Source organism: Pteropus vampyrus, unplaced genomic scaffold (assembly GCF_000151845.1).
Source record: "Pteropus vampyrus isolate Shadow unplaced genomic scaffold, Pvam_2.0 Scaffold431, whole genome shotgun sequence".
NCBI lineage: Eukaryota > Metazoa > Chordata > Mammalia > Chiroptera > Pteropodidae > Pteropus > Pteropus vampyrus.
The window spans coordinates 694,987-716,753 of record NW_011889212.1 but is presented as its reverse complement, the minus strand read 5'-3'; the positions used below and the strand labels follow the sequence as shown (position 1 = coordinate 716,753).

Genomic DNA, 21,767 nt, shown 5'->3' with positions numbered 1-21,767 from the left:
TTACTGAGTTTTCCAATAAAAGAATATATTTTTTCTCTTCTGTTTATTTAGGTCTTCTTCAATATCTCTTAAGAATACCTTCTGTATTTCTGTATATAAGGTCCTATACATCTTTTGTTAGATTTAATCTTAGATGTGTGATTTTTCCATGCTATTGGAAATGCAGTTTTTTAAAAATCATGTCTATTTTATGAGGAAATATGGTGAAATTTTGTACATTGACCTTTTATCCAGCAACCTTTACATACTTATTTAATTATTTCTGAGTGGATTCATTTGCATTTTTCTACATATACAATCACTAATCTAAAAATAATGATTATATAATTTCTTTTGTCTAACTCTCAAGCCATGTTTCTATTTCTTGCTATTACAAGTTATTAACACAAGGAATCATTTCTATCTTCAGGTAAAACTATGCTCTCTTTTCATGGGGGATATTAGTATCTCCTAACACACTCACACAAAACAATGACATTGCTCATCTGCAAATGGAATTTGGATACCCTTGGAAACAAGTGAACATTTTCTTTTGGGAAAGATTTTCTTGTGAAAGCAGCACCTAAAATAGAATTTAAGAATGGTTAGTATGTAAGAAGGGAAACAAAGAGATTGAACATTCCAGACAAAGCAAGAGTTCAAGCAAATGTGAAAGTAGGTATAAGGAAAGAGAACTTTTATTTAAGGAACTGAAAGAATGCCAGTGCAGGACCATGTTGAGGGATAGTGGTGTGTAATGAGATGGAGTTGGGGAAAAATAATCAGTAAGTTCATATCATTCAAGGTCTCCTAAGCCAAGAATTTGAATATATTCCTGGCCAAAGTTCTCCATTATTGGTTGGACCTTTTAACACTCTATTTATGTTGATTGATTTTTTTCCTTCTTTCTTGTGAAAAACATTGAAATGAAATATAGGGATATACTATTATTTTAAAAGTCATACGATGGTCTACCTTACTCAGTCTTCTTATTACTGTAACAAGTGAAAGAATGCTTGAAAAGTTCCCGTGAAAAATATCCATTTAAAAATTGTGCCAGCTTGGTGCTTGATGTTGCTACTGAAAATTTAAGGGAACTGCCCATTAAACCTACGTCAACTGAAGTAACAGAATTATGAGTTATGAGTGAACATCAACAAGAGGATCAATAATTTCTGCATTAAGAGTGAATGAAAAAGTATTCTGTAAATCTTTCCTTTAAAATATACCCATCAGTGTCAACCCTCTTGCAAAAATAGAAGGATAAGATCTGCATAAAAATATGAAAAATAATTAATTTCATATTGTTAAATGCTTTAGGTGAAACAAAAGGAAAAGAGTAAAGTGGTTCAGTTAAAGTTAAGAGTTGGGAAAGATCTTCCTAAGCAAGAATATTTTAACAGACACTTGAAGGCTGGGAATTAATCAGAACAGCTTCTTTACCATGGAGAAAATGTGTGAAAGCTGAAAGGTGAGAGAAAGCATGGCACATTGAAGCCCTAGGACAATTTTGGTATGTCAGAAACTTAGTATACAAAAAAGGAGGTAGACTAGCTGGAGATGGGGATGGAGAGGCACACTGAGATGGCTCATGGAGGCCTTATGAGCTGGGTTGAGAAGTTTGGACTTCAACCTTTCATTCTAAAGTCAGTGGAAAGATGCTACAGCTTGGGCAACAGAGTCATTTCTGTAACAGGGAACAGAATACATAGACTGAGGGCATAGCCTGGGGATCTGACATAATGAGCTTAGTTGGAGGTGTTGAGTTTGACGTGCTTTAGGGACACCTAAATGGTGATATCCTATAGACATTACTATGTCTGGAATTTAGGATATTGGTCTGGTCTGTTTGGGTGATAGAAACTATGGAGCAGAAGGTATTTCTCCCATTTACTCACAGTTACTTTATAAAGGGGGGAAGTACAGAGGATTTACCAGGGTCATAGCCTTGAAGAACTCCACCAGTAATGTGAGAAGTAAAGGACAGAGATTCTCTCAACGATCTCCATCCTATTAACATTTACTTGTGTTCTATCTCTTCTAGCTCCAAAATACACATTTAAAAAATACCCTTTAGAGCTATCAATTCTTCACACGTTGCCCATTTCACTCATTCTCTTCACATACAAACTTATTAAAAGAATTGTCTATACCCTCTTTGTCTTTTTCTTCCCAACACATTCCTCGCTCTGCTGCATTCAAGATTATATTCCCACCAGCCCACCTCAGCAGTTCTTCCCAAAGTAACCACTGACCTATTTTCAGTCTATACACTTACTACTTAATCTCTCAGCAGCCTTCTGTACTGCTGTGCTGTCCACTCTTCCTTCCCAAAGTATTTTCTTCCATGGGCTAATGTAGCACTATCTCAACTGAATTTCCTGCTATTTCATTGGATTTTCCCAGTTGCTTTAAGTAGTAATAATAAACACATTCACTGGAGAGTTGCTAATGTCTCCTTTTATTTTTCACATCAAACTGAGGCTAAAGGTGGTCATACCATTAGTTAAGTTGTTGAACTCAGATTTGGATACAAGTATGTTTCCTCAAAGAGCCCCACATTTAAACAACCACTTTACACTATTTCAAGGGGGAGGGGTATGGGGGGTACAGAAGAGCTATGACGAGTGGCTCAAGAAAGAAGGAGTTGGCTTAAAAGGGAGAGAGAGCTAAGGGGCAGCATAGTGCTGTGGAAGAAGTTGATTCAAGGTCAGTTAGGTCGTTGGTCCTTGAAGAGTCACAGATCTATGACCCAATCATCCATGAAACTGCAACTCTTCGAAACTACCACAAGGAGGCAGCATCAAGAAGCGATAGGTTGCCTGAGCACAACTCTGGACCCGCTTGGATAATGCCTTCTGAGCGTGAGGAGGAGTATACCGGTCTGTGCGCTTTCTGGTGCGTGCCCACTCCTCCATTCCAGTAGCTCCTCTCTTCCAGCGTGGGTCATTCCTGTTCTCTCCACACCACGGCACTCGCCCTCCCTCTAGTCTCCTGAGCTGATTTTAGATAGTAACAGAACGCGGCCTCTTTGGGTAGGAGTCAGGGCTCGGCTTTCCCTGGGCGCCTGAGAGGAGGGAGCATCGCTCCCAGGAAGCCCGGAGTAATTCACTCTTCATTATCCCTCGCATTCCCTAGAGCACCAGAGAGGCTATATTTGGGCAGTGGCCTTGGGCGGAGATATTGTCAGCTAGTGCGCCAGGCTCAGACCAGGGAGCAGAGGCGAGGGGAGACCAGGCAGGGAGGGAGCATTGCAGGGGAAAGCCGGGCCTGTGCTCAGACAGCTTGGTTGCTTGGCAAAGTCTGCCTGCGCGCACACCTCCCAGGTTACAGAGGCCAGGAGCCCAGACCCTGTGCAGTGACCTACCCAGAGAGGAATTTCTTCAAACCACTGTGAGAACTTTTCCAAACTTTGGACTCCTCAGTTCCAGCCTCCCACCCTTCATGGAAGAAACAAGGCAAGGGGAATTAATTTATCCAGGGAAAAATACGTGTGTGCAGTGATGTTGATTGGTAATGACGAAGGAAACTGAGAAGCTGGGCTGTAAAGTTAAGTTGGAGCCATAATGTGAAAGGCCTTGAATGCAGACCGGGTGGGCGGTTCCAACTCTATCACAGAAGGCTTTGGGAGTCTTGTTAACCAGGAGGCTGACATGTGACATGTCCAGTTTGCTGTGTAGATGGTAGTAATGTGGAAGGTGGATTGACACACTGTGTTTGGGGTCAGGGAAATAAGTTAGGAGGCTCTTTTCATAATCAGAGCAGAGCGGGTGATATAATGAGGTTTGGAGGAAGGGGAGAGTGTGTTAAATAAGAGGAAAGGCCGTAAGAGATTAATTGGAAAAACAAAATCACACGTGGAGATGAAAGAGGAGAAATCAAGATGGGACTAGATGGGACTGGATGACTTGGGTGACTGAGCAGTACCATTTGGAAGGGGTCCTCTTTGGGGCAAGACAGATATGAGGCCCACAGGCTGTCCAAGTAGTATGAAGAGGCAGCAGGTTATATGGATCTGGATCTCAGGACATAGGCTTAGAACAGAATGGTTTGTGCAGAGGAAAGAAGTTGAGCCTGGGGTGTGACGTGATCACCGGAGAGAATAGTGGAGTAAGGAGGGTGTGACTGTGGACACCAGATAGCTCCGCCAGCAACATGACTTATTTTCTTTCCACATCTCTCATGCTGCTGATTTCCATGTCACACCCCAGCCAAGAACAATCTAGGACTGACTGCCAGGCGGGCCTTGAGAAATCCTAATGAAAGATTCTGTTTTATTTTTTTTGGAGGGGGGGATGGGGTGGGGCACTGGGAATGATAGTCTTCACCTTCACTTCCTCACTTCCCAGAACTCAGAATAGCTTTCCCCAAATTCCTCTCATTAAACAAAAAATCACCTAGAGAGGAGAGACTTACTGTTTTTTTTTTTTTAATAGATTTTTGAGCCCTCCCTAGAAATTCTGATTATCTGGTCCTGGAGTAGAACTTGGGAGATAGAGTTTTTAATAACTGATTCATATGACTCTATCAAGGAAGTCTGAGAAATGCTACTCAGTTCTAAACACAAACTTGTCTCTCCCAGACTGAACCCCTGCTTCCTGTCCTAAATCAGATCAGGTCTTAAAGGCAACCACGGACCAAGCTTCAAACTCTGGATCCAAACCAGCCCTAACCCTACATGCACTAGAATAGATGAGGTCAGTGTGAAAGGTTCTGTGCAAGCCAGTCTACTCCATGGGGGAACAGGCCAAGAGCAGTGCCCCTGGTCAGCAACATCGGCTCTGGAAATGAAGATCTATTGCATATGTTTTCTGAGTGGTAGTTACTCACTGAGATTAATGGGATCTCCAGGGAGGAGTGTACAAGGAGAATTAGAGCAGAGAGAGGCTGGAGTTCAGGGTTACTAGAAGTACTTAGTCTTTGTCTTTGCTACTGTCTCTACTCCACTGCCCTTTCCTTCTAGTCCTTTCTCTCCTCTGAGTCAATGCTGAATGATGTTTCTCTTTTTCTCTTTTATAGGCCCTGGACTTAGGATGCAAAAGCCTCAGCTCTTGGTGCCTGTCATGGCCACTCCAAATGGAACTCTGGTCCACCCAGCATACTTCCTGCTGGTGGGCATCCCTGGCTTGGGGCTTAATGCACACTTCTGGCTGGCATTCCCACTGTGTTTTATGTATGCCTTGGCTACCCTGGGCAACCTGGCCATGGTCCTCATCATCCGTGTGGAAAGGCGCCTACATGAGCCCATGTATCTCCTCCTAGCCATGCTTTCCACCATTGACCTAGTCCTCTCCTCTGTCACCATGCCCAAGATGGCCAGCCTCTTCCTGACAGGCATCCAGGAGATTGAGTTCAATGTTTGTCTGGCCCAGATGTTTCTTATCCATGCTCTGTCAGCCATGGAGTCAGCTGTCCTGTTGGCCATGGCTTTTGATCGCTTTGTGGCCATCTGCCACCCACTGCGGCATGCTTCTGTGCTTACAGGACCTACTGTCACCAAGATTGGACTAGCTGCCCTAACCAGGGGATTTGTATTCTTCTTCCCACTACCTTTCATCCTGAAGCGGTTATCATATTGTCAAACACGTACTGTCACACACTCCTTCTGTTTGCACCAAGATATTATGAAGCTGTCCTGTACTGACACTACGGTCAATGTAGTGTATGGACTCTTCATCATCCTCTCAGTCATGGGTGTGGATTCTCTCTTTATTGGCTTCTCCTACATCCTCATCCTGAGGGCTGTGTTGGGGTTGTCCTCTCGGGGGGCAGCACTCAAGGCCTTCAACACCTGTATTTCCCATCTCTGTGCTGTGCTGGTCTTCTATGTGCCCCTCATTGGGCTCTCAGTGGTGCACAGGCTGGGTGGCCCTACCTCCCTGCTCCATGTGATTATGGCTAATATCTATCTACTACTACCACCTGTGGTTAACCCTGTTGTCTATGGAGCCAAGACCAAGGAGATTCGTTCGCGGGTCCTCCGTATGTTCTCACAGGATGGCAGGTGAGCAGGATGGCCTCTCCAGTGTCTTCAGTTCCTATTCCTACCAAATATGGGAGGACGAGGATGCTGTCGAGTGTTTTTGTGATTGGAGCATCCAACTTATTGGACTATTTAGTTATCTAAATAAATCTTGGATTTCTATCTCCATGAATGTGTCAATACAGAAGAACTTATGACCCAGTCTGGACAGGCCATCCTGGAGAATGATCACCTTACTTTCTCTGCTATGGTGACTTTGCCTTATTTCTCTCTTCCAACTAGAAAACACATATAGTTTTGATATAATAAAGCTGTAACTGCCACAGCTCATGATTCATTTCTGTCTTGATGCATGATTTTCATTATTCTTGGTCTCAAGCATCCATGTCAGTGAAGCTATGTTGGCTGTGAACCTTATTTCTTGGACCCCAAAATGGTTACACAGTCATTTTATTGGGTGGGGAGGTAATAGTAAATGAAGAGAGGGGAGGGAGATGGTAACAGGAGAAGAGACAGCTCACACAACATGTTTACATTTCTGTATGCATGTGGGTGTGTTTATGTGGAAACTGCCAATGTTTATCTATGTGTTCTTACTGGAGACTGCTTTCTTTTTCTTTTTTTTCAATTACAGCTGACATTCAACATTAGGAGACTGCTTTTCCATAATGGTGCTGTGTATTCTGGTTGTGGCTGTGAGGGTGTAGGTATGTTTATGTGTGCATGTGTGATTTTTAGTGTGTGCATGTGAGTACATAGAAAATGTGTCAGTTGTGTATTGGTGATTGTGGTAGCTGTGTCTTGACATATATATTTCAAGAATAATATCTCTGATTTTGCATTTATTTTGTTTATGTGATCTCTGTTAGTATGTGTTATGCGTCTATGTGAGAATATTGGACAATAACTTGATGTATTTCTGATGAAAATGTTGCCTCTATCTTTTCTTCATATTTGCAATATGTAAAATGTAGAATGTAAAATATTACCTATTTGCAACAATATATAATATGTAATATGCATGACAGCAGAATGTGTACTGTTGAGATGGTAATACCTTTCTACATATGTGGTGTTTATCTTTGAGTGTATGTCTGTTGTGCATAGCATTTGTGATATGAAATTCTTTTGTGTGACACATATGTCTTTAGTAATATGTAGGTAGAATGTAATGTCTGAAGAATATGTGTGTACTTGTGTGTATATATGTGTATGCATTCATTGTTTGTGAAGATTGTATTTTGGAGCATATGTCTGGTGCATAAGTTTTAGGGCACATTTCCTTTGTGTAATGGATGCAGATTATATGACACAAGAGTGAGTACAGTGTCTGTGTTCCTGAGTGCTGATTAATAAATGGTGTCTCTGTGTGTTAGGGATGGGGGTAGGAGATTAAAGAGATCCTGATTGTGGAAGTAATTTCCAAATCTGAGAACTGTGACTCTCAGAGGCCTAGTTTCTTGGCCTGGGCTCAGCCTCTGGGAGTGATAAGAAGGCACAGTGCTTCTTCTTTACATCTTTTCAAAGGCCAGACCACACCTTCTTCATCCTGATTGCAAGATTTCAGGTGCTTCTGACACCTCTTCCATCTTAGCTCCTGCCCTTTCTGCCCTTCCTGAGGTGTTTATCTCCCTAAATCCCTTGACTCCTGCCTCAATAGCAGGTCACAGTATCTTCCCCTCTCCCTTCTCTTCCTTCCTGGGCTACCAAAGTCCTTGGTTGCAGGGAGTTTCTCTTAATCCCTTTGGGGAGCAGTGAACAAAGATGAGAAGTTGGGAGAAACCATCCTTCTGGGAGCCTCTAGCTCCGGGTATACTCACTTAACTTCTAGCTCTCAGATCTGTTAGGTCAAAAATGGTCACGATGAAGAATGACAGGTAGAAAACAATGTAGGTTCATCGTGACCATTTTTGACCTAACAGATCTGAGAGCTAGAAGTTAAGTGAGTATACCCTTAAGTTGAAGCAGAGAAAAGAGTACTGAAATAAGACTTATGAGGTTAAAATCCTGTAAAAATCATAAAGTAGCATACTTTATATAATGTCTTTGGATCTTGTTTCCTCTTCTGTGTAATGGCAATAGCAATGATATTGTAAAGCTCCAATACTATGAATGTCCTTTGTAAACTGCAAAGTGTTGTAAACATGCCAGAGATAATCATATTCATGTTTGTCTTATTGTGCAACTTTAGGAAACATCGTTCCCTTCATGGTCTCTGTGAATGGAGCTCTTGGAATTGTGCAGTGTATCCCCAGTTTGGCCTGGTGTATTGTTATTAATTAAAACAACTTTTTATTCCTTAATAAATTGTTTTTGCAAAGGTTCAGAGATGTTGACATTAATTTCCCTCTGCTTCTATCTGATTTACAAATGAAATTAAATTTACCAATGAAATTCAATGAAAGCACAACCTTTCCAAGAAGTTTCTTTAAATGCGGTTGATATCTATATCAAGAAAAGAGACATCGGGGTTGGAATTAAATGCGATATAAGTTAGGATCTCTAGCTTTGATATTTGGGCATGTTATTTAGCCTACTGAACCTCAGTAATTTATGAAACTGTAAGCACTGTAAAATGGAAATATAGAGTAGCTCCTATTGTGGAGGTTTTGAGGGTAAATAGGATAATAGGTGTGAAAACATGGAAAATAGAAAGTAATCAGTGAATGTTGGTGGCAATACAATTAGTTCTCACTTAACATCATCAATAGGTTCTACAACTTTGAGAGAAATGGCTTATAATGAAACCAATTTTACCATAAGCTAATTGATAAAAGCAAGAGTTAAGTTTCTATGGCATCTAATCAATGTTATAACAAAATTATGTTGAATAAAATGACATTATTTGAGAACTTGTTTTAGTTTTAAATAATAAAACGGATAAAATTAGATTGTTTATTCAATATAGGGGATAGCATTCAAAGTACATCCATCTTCACCTTTCATAACCACACTGTGTGGAGGCCAGAAGCTAGTTCCTTGTCCAGATTACAGGGTCACTGGTTTTAGACTAACTCATGGCCTTCCTTCTCGGAAGATCTTCAGACCTCTCTGAGTCCTCCAGAATCCCATTACTTAGGTAATCAGTAGTGACTGGGGTAATTGTTGCTTACTGGGAAACCTGGTTAATTGCTAAACTAAATTCAGGGCTTCCCCTAGACTCCCATAATCTCTGTGCTTCCCTTTATCGTAAAACTTAAAACTCTATATTCCAACCGGATGTTTACTCGTCTGTTATAGAGCTTAAATAGTTGTATGATAACTATTTAGCCTCCATTATAGAACTGAAATATCCTTACGGTAGTTGTATGTCTTTCTTGAGGACAAGGAATAGGTTTTCTATATCTTCGGAGCCTGGCATATAAGGTGCTCGGTGGCTTCTTGGTCAGAGAGAGTGAGAGGCTGAGTGGGTTCTAGTTCACTTTGGATAAACAAATTCACTCTTATTCTCCCACTCACTCTCATCTCTTATTCCTTTCTCTATAAATTATTGTCCTTATTTTGACTTTTGTTATTTTATAAAGTCCACAAAGTACTTTCTCCAGCTATTAATGATCAATTATGATCCAAACACAGCATTATACTGTAGATAAAGCTTGGTTAGTTATTCCCACTAATGAGGCAAGATCCTTCTGTATTGTTACTTAGTGCCTTGTGAATCTTGAAGTTTTCCAGTATGGCTATCCTTGGCCCTGTGTGAGCACTGGACATGCTAACTCATCTTTTCTGGTGGCTCTTTCCCCAACTTTAGGTAGCTTGCTCACATGTGCTGATTGGTACTTGGCTGAATTCTTGAGAAATACCCTCTACACATTTCTGGATTTCTCTCACTGTGTAGATCTCACATCTCTAAATCTCTGCCTTTAAATTCTAGCTAGCTTCCTGAACTTTCAGCTTCATATCTTCAACTTAGTGTGCCCTCTGGACTCTGCCTGGGTTCTCCGTCCCTGTACTGCAGCAAGGAGATTCAAGGCAATAAATTGGGGAAACCACAAGCATCACCTCATGTGTTTCCGTGTCTCAGGGTTCACTCTCCTTCATTGCCTGATATCCAGTATCTTGCAAATCCTTGTTTTATATATATTGTTCATTTTAGTTTCCTTTAGGTAGATATTACGTCCTATTACTTTATCTTGGCCAGAAGTAGTAGTTCCTGGTTTTTTTGTTTGTTTGTTTTGTTTTTTTTTAAGTCTTCATATACAGTCAATCTATGGGAAGTTGAGGGAGGCAGCAGAGATTCCTTAAAGGTGACGGCAAGAGTCAGGCGGCAGGTTTGCAGGTACCTGGAGCTCTTATAATCACTAGTTTAGATGTGGTCTGAGTTGGAATGGCCTGATTTGACATTGTCTATTTTTGCGCAGCTTAAGTCAGCATGTCCTGTGTTATGAATTTAAAACTTACAGCTGTAAAATTAATCAGTAAAAAATAAGGATAAACCGACTAAAATTTACTTTGCTTTATTTATAGACACAGTTTTTAAAACTTATTTAAATATGTAAGGTATTTAGTTTCACATTTAGGTTATTCTCTAACTTTAAAATGTTGTCTCACTATTTTTGCCCTTAAGAGAGAAACCAGATTGCTCTTAGATGGCTGGTGTTGGGGGTAGGGGAGGGTTAAGGAAATCACATCCTCAGCCAGGAGTTCAGAAACTCAAGGCCAGGGAGGCATGGTCCCAGGGGACCCCTGTTATGAGTTAGCTAGACACGGGACCCAGAGCCTGGGACAAACAGATGTAGCCCTGGAGCTTTGGGGGAAAGGCAGATTGGTCCATTAGGATCCAGGCTCAGCAAGGACCGAAGCAAGTGCCACCAATGGAAAGAAGGTGGAGGACAGAGAAAGCTTCAGGAAGGTGATGGGCTGGTATTGAATCATGGGGTCTCTGTGAAAGCTTATTCTGCTTTTCCTCTGGCTGAATTTTATGAGCCTGGGAAGAAACTTGGAGAAAAGCTCCTCTCAAAGGCTATAGTCACTCACACAAATGAGTTTCTTCTAGCCTTTCCTCACTCATTCCCTTTGTAAAATTTCACATTGGGAGATAGCACAAGGCCAATGGGGAGAGGACTCTAGGGAACCCCTCTACCCACTGTCCCTCCTTCTGCATCCCCCCAGGCACACCTTTCCAGGACACAGAAGCCAAGAAGGACGCCACAGTTGCCTACTGAGGGATACCTGCTGGTAGACTCTCTGGGCAGCATCCCACCCCCACCCCAGCAGGAAGAAACAGAAGGAGGAGGAGATAAGACAGAGAATAAATAAATCACCCTGACCAGGGAGGCCCATAGGAGGGGGCGGAGACAGAAGGCTGCACTACTGTGCTGCCTGCCAGACCTCTCCAGGGAGAGTACTGGAGAAAAGGGTACCAGTTCCTGCAGTGCCGTGAGGTGAATTCAGGAGACCGGGGGATACATCCAGGTATGTGTGTGTAGCTAAGGGTCTCCCATTAGACCTGCTGAGAGAATGAGAAACCAGGCTGTAAAGAACCAGAAAGACAGGGGTGGGGCCGAGGGATATGAAGGAAGCCCCTGACTCAAAGGACGGACAGCCTTAGCAGTTTCTTTGTTTGTGTGGTGAGGGGAAGTTTGGGCAGTAGTTATGGGTAGTTTCCAAGCAATTTTCCATTGATCGGTTTATGGGGGTGCCCATCTACAGAGCCTGGTGGGAGTTGGCCTAAATAAAGGTGAATAGGGGCAGAAAACATGTGGGGTTGGAACTGGGCTAGAGTTTGATTGGGGTTCAGCTTATGAACAGGGCCAGTCTCAGGCTAGTAGTGTGGTTGAAGCTTGGTTTGTGATCAGGGGACAGACTATAGGTCTGTTTGGGATGTGAACTTTGATTGGGATCTGAGCTCATTCGAAATTCTGCAGGAGGAGTGAGGCTGTGGCTGAGACTTGGACTTAGTAATCTTCCTGGGGTCTTATCCAGACCCAGTCTGTGCCTAGGATCAGGGTTCAGTATTCAATCCATTTATAAAGTGGATTAGTGTCTACACGGCAACTTCCCCTGCCTTGTATTCTTTACCCCAGCCATCTGAATTGCTAGCAGCTGTCCAAACAAGGTATGTTCTTTCTCTCCAGATCTTTGCATTTGTAAGAGTGCACTTTTAAAATCAAACTAGATCAGGTCTGTTGCTTCGTTTTCCCCAAGTCACTCAGAATTAAAGCTCCTTGTTTTGCCCTGCAAACCACTACATCATCTGGCTCTTGCCCTCCTTTCAGCCTTCGTCTTCAAAAACTCTCCTGTACCCTTGATACTCTGGCTACGTTGACCTTCTCTCTGTTCTGTGAACCCCCAAACTCATGCTTGCCTCAAGATCTTTTCTCTTGTTTCCTCAGCCCGGAACACTCTCTTACTAGATCTTAGAATGGCTGATCTATTTTGTCACACAGCTCTCAGCTCATACGTCACCCTCTCAGAGAGGCTTTCACTGACCCCCATCTCAAATATGGGTGCCCTCTCCTTGTCCTTTGCCTCTGTACTTTTCCTTTGCCTCCTATCACGCTGTCTTGTCTTCAGTGCACTTATCTTTGTCTGAAATGTTATTGCTTATTTATTTGTTAATTTTTTGTTATTACCCTCTTAGTGCATGAGCTCCAAGAGAACAGTGATCTTTTCTGTTTTACTCACTGTTTTATATCCAGTTCAGGGCAAATAATGTGTTTTTGTTGTCACACTGAATGCTGCTGTGCCCATGCCCCCAACGCTGCCTGGTTAACTGCGACTGGCTCCACAAGTCTTGGCTCAGATGTCACCTCCTCAAGGAAGCCCTCTGAGCCTGACTACTTGGTGAGCTATTGTCTGTTTGCTCTGGAGGCCCTTGTGCTTACCCTTATCCTAACATTTATCACAACAAGCTGTGGTGGCCACATGTTTGTCTCAATTTCTCCCCACAGCTGGAGGGCTGAACTGTGACTTGTTTACTCTGTATCTCAATATCTTAGCATGGAGTATGGTCCCCAGTAGTCAGACAAACAATACAGGTGTACCTTGCTTTACTGAGCTTCACTTCATTAAACTTCACAGATGTTGCATTTTTTTTTTTTTTATATGTTGAATCTTTTCCCACCAGCCAAAGAATTATGACTGGCTTTATAGTGGTCATATGGAAACTTACTTGCAGTATCTCTGAGGCATTCCTGTAATTGTTGAAAGGATTAGTGTATCAAAGTCCCAGATCTGGCTTTTGCACTGCAGCACTACATTCTCCTTGCATGCAGGCTACAGCTAGAGTAGTTTTGGTGGGCACCGACAATTAGGTCAAGCTTAGCAGGTCTGTGGGATGCTTATTGGCTCTGGTTCTACTTAGGAAGTGGAGGGTCAGGGACCTAAACCCATGAAGCTATGCATAAGAGTTATTTTAGGGGCCAGGCTGACTTGAGTGAGTAGGGTGGGGCTGGGAGCCTCACTTTTTATTGAGTTAGAATTGTACTATCATCTTTTGTACTTCTCATCTTGGCCATTAAAAAAATGACCAAGGCCCTGCCAAGGTTTATCTGCTTTATCAAATACAGCAACTTATGGGGGAGAGAGGATGTAGATAATTTGGGGGTGGATGTGATTCTAGGGCTACTACTCTCATGGAGTATTGGGAAAAGGGCTTCTTCTCCATGAATTTAGTGATGAGCTCCTATAGCCCTTACAGGCCACAGCATTGCCCCTGAGGTTGGCCTTCCCTTTCTGGGCCTGTGAGTAGGAGCTAGAGGCTCCCAGGTATTTCTGGGATTTCCTCTAAGGCATTCTCTTCTGGATGTTCTCACAGAGGCTAGTAGTGGCACCCAAGGCCCCCACCCCATTCCTCTAGCCATGGAACGTTCTGTATGCTTAGCTCAGATACTGGCAGTGACCATGAGTCCCTTCCTGCATCCCCTCCTTATTTCTTTTCCCCATTGAACCTAAGTGGGGAGAGCTGATCAGGTATTTTGCATCCTGGAGAGAACTTCTGGATGCATAGATCCTCAAATTTTGGATTTCTTGAAGAATAACATTAATATAATTCTTAAAGAGCACCGGTCCATTCTTAAAGAGCCTGGGAGAAGGGCAGAGTAGTAACCTGGATTATTAGAAAGCACATGGACTTGACATGGACTTGAGAGAGCTAACTCTCAATATCCTTATCTGTCAAATAGGTTTAATAATATCTGCCTGACAGGTTAATGAGAGGCTCTAATCATATATGAAAGAAGTACTTGATAGGGGATAAAGCTTTTTTTAATCTCCACTGTGAGGCTTGCCCATGTTGTAGTCAGAGAAGTTGGGGTTGAAAGTTGGAAAGTGCCCCAGTCAGGAGGGTCTTCTTTACTGCCCTCTTGGGTTCCCTTCCAAGGGTCTACCCGGGCCAGGTGTCTTATTTTACTGAGACTTCTTCTACCCTACCTCTTGGGCTGATTTTATTAGCTCTCAGAAGGTGTAACACAATCAAAGGCAGTCTGGAATGGGGGGAAATACAGGCATTGGAGTTAGTCTAGGTTAAATTTCCACTTTACCAGTCAACTGTTTAACTCTGGGAACGTTACTTGACTCCTTGAAACCTCTGTTGTCTCACACAATATTGAGAAGAAACATAGACTCCCTATCGTGTGGCATTGTTCTTGGGTTAGAGATAAGCTTTATATAGTGTCTGGAATATTGTAGGCATTCAGTAATTTCTGCTATTATCATAAAAACAATAAAATCAATGTTGGGCATGACCTCATTGTTCTCCTGGGTCAGAAGAGATAGCGCTCACAGCACTGTCCGACCACCCTGACTGCTTTTCATGGGTCTCTGAGAAGGAAGGAGTTTAGAGAGTTCTGGAGAAGAATGTGAGGAAGGGCTCGTCATGGGGGCTGAGCTGGTGCTGGGGGACAGAGTCATGGAGGCCAGGGAGAAGGAATGAGGAGGACTGAAGGCCTCAAAGTGGATTTCTACTCTGTGTGGCTGGGGGCTCCTGCTCCCTTATCCTCACGAAAGGGCCAAGATACTCTTCACAGTTCTCCAAGAAACATTCCTGAGACTTACTAAGATAGTGTGACTTTTTCAGAGAAAATCTCATGCACATGGTTATTCTCTGGAGGTGAGAACAGTATAAGGTTTCTAAAAAAAAAAAAAAAAAGAAAGAAAGAAAAAGGAAAAAACTGTTTATTTTTCCTTGATTATACTTTATTTTAAAACTAGAGGGATTTAGTTCCAATTTCCTCTAGAACTCCAAATGTTCTGTCTCTGAGTGCATGCCAGTGGTTCTAATTACCAGCCACTGCTCAGGCTAGAAGTCATTGGTCCTTCTGCCTGCCTCTTGGTGGGACTGTGGGAAACTGGGATGCTTCAGGGCTGAACAATCTGAAGGATGAGATACTTGGGCCCTCTGGCTGGCTCTTTTCCCCATTCCTTCATTTATCTTCTGCTGCAGTCTTCTGAGGTCCAGCCTGATATTTTACCTCCAGTAATAACTGTGCACTTCATACCATTGAGGCACCTCCCTTTCCAGGTCGGCTGAATTGTCCTCTGATTTCTGGAATCTTTATATCAGTGCTTAGTTGTTGCCATTGTGAGAGATTGATTTTTAGTCAGTATGTGTATGTGTACCAGTATGTGTTTGGGGTGAAGTGGCAATTAAGGTGACTAATAGGAGGGACATGAAAAATTTTTAGAAACTTTATTTCTTTTCAGAGATTTTGTTTCCCACGTTTATGAAAATGTGGGAAAAAAATGCTTTGTGCATTGTGAAGCAATTTTTACAATGCTGTCTGACGTGCCTTATCTCACATAATTTTGCAGCAGCACTATGAGTTATTATTGCCCTCTGCATTTATTTAGAGCTGAGACTTGCATTCCTAGCCCCAGAACTCGGCTCGCCACATCATTTTACCATCAGAGGTTATAGGGTTGAATATGGCAATCCATGATTCCTAAGGCAGCACATTTTTATCCTGGGAATTGCCCTATTCTACTATGTCTGTTCGTGTGAAATTTCTGGATAGTGTGGTTATCTGGCCCTCTGGAGTACCAGTGCCTTCTTGCTGATACCTCCAGGTGAGGGATCCTAGGTCACCCCCTCCCTCGGGCACAAACTGTGCTGCATGTCCTTTTTGCATTTATTTAGAGCCAAGGTTTTGTACCTGCTCTGTTCTCCAATATCTGCTCATGCCCTCTGGCTCCCTGCGTTAAGAAAGACCTTTCTGTTTGACCCTAAAGATTCTTGTTCTGAACTTAAGACCACCCTGCACTGACCTTCTAACAATCTTTTATTCTCAAAAGTCTCTAATATTCAGACAACTGGCAGTCTTTCCTACCACTGTGATGGTGCCATCCTTTTTAGATGTCTATTGAGGAATTCTCCTTTTGATAAAACTCATTTTCATTTTCAAGAAATATTAATTAAACGTTAATAAATATGGTAGAGTTCCTACCAATAAGGAATTCATAATTGAGAGAAAAACAAATATGCAATAATTATAGTTCAAGAGGGTGGGTAAATGCATAAAAAAAGGCATAAACAAAGAGTTTTGGGAGCACAGAGTAGGAAGTCTTTGATTATACTAAGGGGAAAGAGGCTTAGGAAGATGGCATAGGAAAGAGACAGTAAACCAGGAGTGAAAAATGAATAAGATTTTGCTCAGTGGAAAGTCAAGGAAGGAGGTCTGGGAGGATCTCGACAAAGAGACAAGAGGTAAAAAAGAGAAAAAGACACAAAGACATGGGAATCAATGCTGCTTCATGAAAATAGTATGTATTCTAATGTGGCTGGAGCACAGGAGCCATGGTGAGAAGTGGTGATAGAGATACCCAGGGCCAGATGCTGAAAGGCAGACCTTTTTGCCACACCCTTGTAGTTTAGTCTTTATTCTAGAATTATTTTAGAGCTTTCAAGGATATCTTTTAAAATAATAAACAGTGACCTCATTTTTTTTTTTATTTGGTTAGAAGATTATTGGGATTGTGCAGATAAAGAAGTTCACATGAGAGGCAGTCAGAATTGGAGTACCTATCTTGTGTGACTCTGTAGGCCATCATAACAGAGAAAAAGAAACACTAGAGGAAAACAGTTAACAACAATAGATATGATTTTTCGCACATTTACTATGTGCTTATCATTGTGTTAAATGCTTTACATTCATCATCTCATTTGATCCTCACACTGACCTTCATTAGGTCATGGCTATTATCTTAATTTTAAAGATGAAGAAACTGAGGCTTAGGAAAGTTTGCCCCAGATTGCACAGCTAGCAAAGTTCCCAATTGGAATTTCAATCCAGGATTGATTTAATAGCTCATGCTCTTAAAAGCTATACAATATTGCTTCTGGAAGAGTTTGCTTTTTGGACAAGGGGAATTTGATGTGCTTGAGAGAAAGCCTGGTGGACCCTTTTCATAAAATGCTAGAGTTATGAATCTGGATGACATAAGATAATCCAGGACTTGCTAAATAGATTTTGGAATAAATAGTTTATACATAACAAATGAATTTACTGAAGAGGACGAGATGCCCCAAGAGAAGGTATAGAACAAGAAAAACAAGAACTGTGAGCATCGCAAGAACTGTGAGCATTACATTTAAGAGTATACTCAGTGGTCAAGCAAAGGAGGTGAAAGATCCAGAAAGGAGAACTAGTGATCAGAGAGAGATGAGGAGCAACAGAGGAAGAGGGAGACATTTAACAAGGAGAGAACTGCTCACAGTGTCACATGCGACAGAGAGGTCAGTACTGAAGACGTAAGTGACATTGATGACTTTGGCTGAAGTTTTAGGTTAAATATAGTTTCTTATACCTTCTTCCTTCAGCATTTTGAAGTAAACTCTTTCACTCTGTGTTCTAAAACTCATGCTCCTGGTGTTTTCTCTTCTGGTCTGAGGGAACCTCTGAGTGACAGCTCAGAACAAAGGTTATTGACACATCCTGAACCCAGTGAATGGTACAAGACCCCTTCTGATGCTAGCTATAAACTCTTCATCGTACTCAACTGCTCTCTGGTTACCCAAGCGGAACGGCCCTATTTGGACCTTATTGTCAGGGTCCAAATCTTAAAAATCTAATCTTTTTTTTTTCTTCCCAAGATAAAATTATCTTCAATATACCCTAGCAGTAAGTGCCCCTATTTCCATAATGGAGATAGTTAGCTACCAAATTATAGCTGAATATATATATATACAATTTAGTTATCCAATAATAATAGGAAAATGTAAATATTTATGGATGACAGGAAAGGAAGAAGGACAATAGTTAACTCTCTAATCGTTTCAACAGAGATATGATCTGAGAAAACTCAAGTCTAGTTTTTCACCTAAGCAATCTCCACTTATATCCACCAATTTTGTAGTCAGATTCAGGGATACTGGAACCTCACTCCAGGACTGATCATGATTCCGGTGCTTCTAATGCCATCATTTCTGAGGTTTAGTCTTCTGTGTCAGTCCCAGTCCCTTAAGCCTGGTGGGTCCCCTAGAAACAGAGCTTGAGCTGGAAATGCTTATTTAAATGATATATTCAGAGACAACTGTCATGAGAATAGAAGTGAAAGAAGCAGCATCGTGCAGGGAAAGAAAGCTAAGTAAGGCTGTGGTCTCAGCTGGAGGCCAGCTTCAGTCTAGTTCCCTAGGAAGCTCTGAAGCACACATTGCATCACAATTCCTCATCTTGAGGCAAGGAGACTAGCCTTTTGTACCTTTATGTCTGGCAGTCATAGAACTCTAAATATGCCCTAGTGGAGAACAGTATAACTACCTGGGTAAGGTGCCTCTCATTTGATCATGGTGATTTTTTGGAGAAAGGGAGAACTGTGAGCTTTTGGCACTAAACACTCACTTTAGGTGAGATATAAGTGCATTGGCTTGGTGAAGGAGATCTAGTTGGGGCACCAATGGCATCCATTGCAGCCATTGCTCCTTCTATAATATAAACTGGGTATTTTAGACAAATATAAGATTTTTGATGGACATTTGGGCAAAATGAAATTTAGAGTTAAAGTTCAAGATAAAGTTAGCATGTCAGGATTTTTTAAAAATTAGATTAGAGTTTACAATAAAATAGGTGTACTAGAATTAAGTCTTAGGTTAATTTTAAAGTTAGGGTTAAGGCTAGAATTAGAGCGATCATTAGGATTAGTGATAAGGTTAGGTATCAGTGTTAAACTATGGTGCTATTAATATTACTATATTTGGACCTGGAATTAGTCTTAACGATAGATAGTCTAATGATATAGTTAGAATTATAGTTGGTATTAAGCGTAGGGGAGCATAAAGGTAAGACAGGATAGAAGTGATGAGATTTTTTTTATCATCTAAGTCTGATGTGTACTCATTTAATAGCTTATCTCTGATGAACTAAATGATTTAAAGTATGCTTGGATTTTTCGCCTTAATATTTCACTTGTTTTCAGGATTGGTTTTAAAGGTGGGATTATTAGTAAGCAGGGCTGGGTGAATTTTTATCTGGGCCTTGAGTTTTGAAGGATGGTTAGGCTGAGTTTAGAATAGAATCAGAGTTTGGATAGGCAATAAAGTTAGAGTTTGGGTCAGAGAATAAGAGGGAAAGAAGTGTGGTATTGTGATTCCGAAGGAACTGACAATGGCTTATCTTTGCATTCCAGCCTCTCCCAGCCTGGCATTGGTTGCAGCTCAGCTTCTTCACTATGATGGGATCTAATGGCAATGAATCTAGTGCCACATATTTTATTCTAATAGGCCTCCCAGGCTTGGAAGAAGCTCAGTTCTGGCTGGCCTTCCCACTGTGTTCCCTTTACCTCATTGCTGTACTAGGTAACTTGACAATCATCTACATCGTGCGGACTGAGCACAGCCTACATGAACCCATGTATATATTTCTTTGCATGCTTTCTGGCCTTGACATCCTCATCTCCACTTCATCCATGCCCAAAATGATGGCCATCTTCTGGTTCAATTCTACTACCATCCAGTTTGATGCTTGTCTGCTACAGATGTTTGCCATCCACTCCTTATCTGGCATGGAGTCCACAGTACTGCTGGCCATGGCATTTGACCGCTATGTGGCCATCTGCCACCCTCTACGCCATGCCACTGTGTTAACATTGCCTCGTGTTACCAAGATTGGCTTGGCTGCTGTGGTACGGGGTGCTGCACTTATGGCACCCCTACCTGTCTTCATCAAACAGCTGCCTTTCTGCCGCTCCAATATCCTTTCCCATTCCTACTGCCTACACCAAGATGTCATGAAGCTGGCCTGTGCTGACATCCGTGTCAATGTTATCTATGGTCTCATTGTTATCATCTCTGCCATTGGCCTGGACTCACTTCTTATCTCCTTGTCATATCTGCTTATCCTCAAGACTGTGTTGAGCTTGACACGTGAAGCCCAGACAAAGGCATTTAGCACTTGCGTCTCCCACGTGTGTGCTGTTTTCATATTTTATGTCCCGTTTATTGGATTGTCTATGGTGCATCGCTTTGGCAAGCGGCATGACTCCCTCCTGCCCATCGTCATGGCCAATACCTACCTGCTTGTTCCTCCTGTGCTCAACCCTATTGTCTATGGAGTGAAAACAAAGGAGATCCGGCAGCGCATCCTTCGTCTTTTTCATGTGACCACCCATGCTTCAGATCCCTAGGTGTCAGTGATCAAACTTCCTTTTCATTCAAAGTCCTTCAACTGAGATTTTAATATCAACATTTTAAAAGACAGTATTAGGGGAAAAATTTTTCCTTAATGAAAACACAACTGATCCTTCAAAGACAAAACTGATTGGAGAATCTCCATGTGGATAGGAGCAGCAGAACCATATACTCCCAATCCCCACTTTTGAATATTATGTTTTTTTTCATTTTTCTCTCTTTATAATTATTAAAGCCTGGAGGTGGCTGTGGTTGGAGGGTTATTACTTCCCATTTAGCCATTCAGTCCAAATCTCTAAATTGCTTGCACTGATAGTCTACAGCATTCTGAGATAAAGGAGGTGAATTTAAAGAACATTTATCAAAGTCTTAAACATAGAAAAAGTAAAATAAATACAATAATACAGTACAATAAGATCATTTAGCTTAAAACTATGATTTTCTCCTCAGAATCTTCAACCACATTGGATCTCAGGAAAATAAATATACCTGAATTTCCTTCTTCAGAATGATCTCTGCAGAGAAAAAATAATTTTTCTTCTGGTCACCAGCCCTTAAGAGGAAGATTGGGAGTAAAACCACGAAAAGACTACTGTTACCACCATTATTGAAAGATGACACACCCTGTTCTGAAAATTTTCATAGCCCATGGACATTTTTCCTTATTTAATTTTCTTATCAACCTTTTGATTTAGGCAGGAATATGATTCGTACCCCATTGTATCCATGGAGAAGTTGATGTTCAATGGGGATCAGTAAACTAGATGAGGTCACACACACAAAATTATGTCTTTTGATGCCCAATTCCATATTGTGTGGAGGAATATTAGAGAGACCAGTAGTGTAGTGAGTTAGACATACCCAGTAGTGTAGTGAGTTAGACATACCCAGAGTCTTGCATTTTCTAGGGATGGTATTTAATTTCCTTTTTCACTCATCCAACATTGTATTTAGAAATTTTCTGTCAACGTTGGTGATGGCTTTAATCCCAATAGCTCCCAAACCATTTGCCACTATACTTGTGTAGTAGCAGCCAGAGTGTGTTTGGGTAATTCCCAAATAGTGGTTAGTTTGGGAAATAGTGTGATTAGCAGTGGGGGCATTCACTGTATATCTGGAGAGACTTTATGGAGGGGCAGTTGAAAACACCAGAATGTCATGTAAGAATTGGTAGATCTACTACAGACCAAGGAGTCGAGGGCAAGAAGTATCATGAGACTGGACAAGGCCAGTGGCCCATGG

General features: G+C 41.7%; 2 protein-coding genes across 2 annotated transcripts; both read left to right on the top strand.

Annotated features, from left to right (window-relative positions):
- The first annotated feature begins 4,949 nt into the window (after nucleotides 1-4,949).
- LOC105306211 (olfactory receptor 51D1) lies at nucleotides 4,950-6,061 on the top strand. The gene has a single exon (XM_011381121.1). It carries the CDS (start codon nucleotides 4,971-4,973, stop codon nucleotides 5,985-5,987), a length of 1,017 nt encoding a protein of 338 aa, XP_011379423.1. The 5' UTR covers nucleotides 4,950-4,970; the 3' UTR covers nucleotides 5,988-6,061.
- A 13,347-nt stretch (nucleotides 6,062-19,408) lies between these two features.
- Nucleotides 19,409-20,664, top strand: LOC105306209 (olfactory receptor 51E1). Its single transcript, XM_011381120.2, has one exon. The coding sequence runs from the start codon at nucleotides 19,568-19,570 to the stop codon at nucleotides 20,519-20,521; it is 954 nt and encodes a 317-aa protein (XP_011379422.1). The 5' UTR covers nucleotides 19,409-19,567; the 3' UTR covers nucleotides 20,522-20,664.
- The last annotated feature ends 1,103 nt before the right edge of the window (nucleotides 20,665-21,767 follow it).

Bases quoted from the DNA above. Each gene is read 5' to 3' on its own strand.
- LOC105306211 (XM_011381121.1), top strand. From the start codon at position 4,971: ATGATGTTTCTCTTTTTCTCTTTTATAGGCCCTGGACTTAGGATGCAA.
- LOC105306209 (XM_011381120.2), top strand. From the start codon at position 19,568: ATGATGGGATCTAATGGCAATGAATCTAGTGCCACATATTTTATTCTA.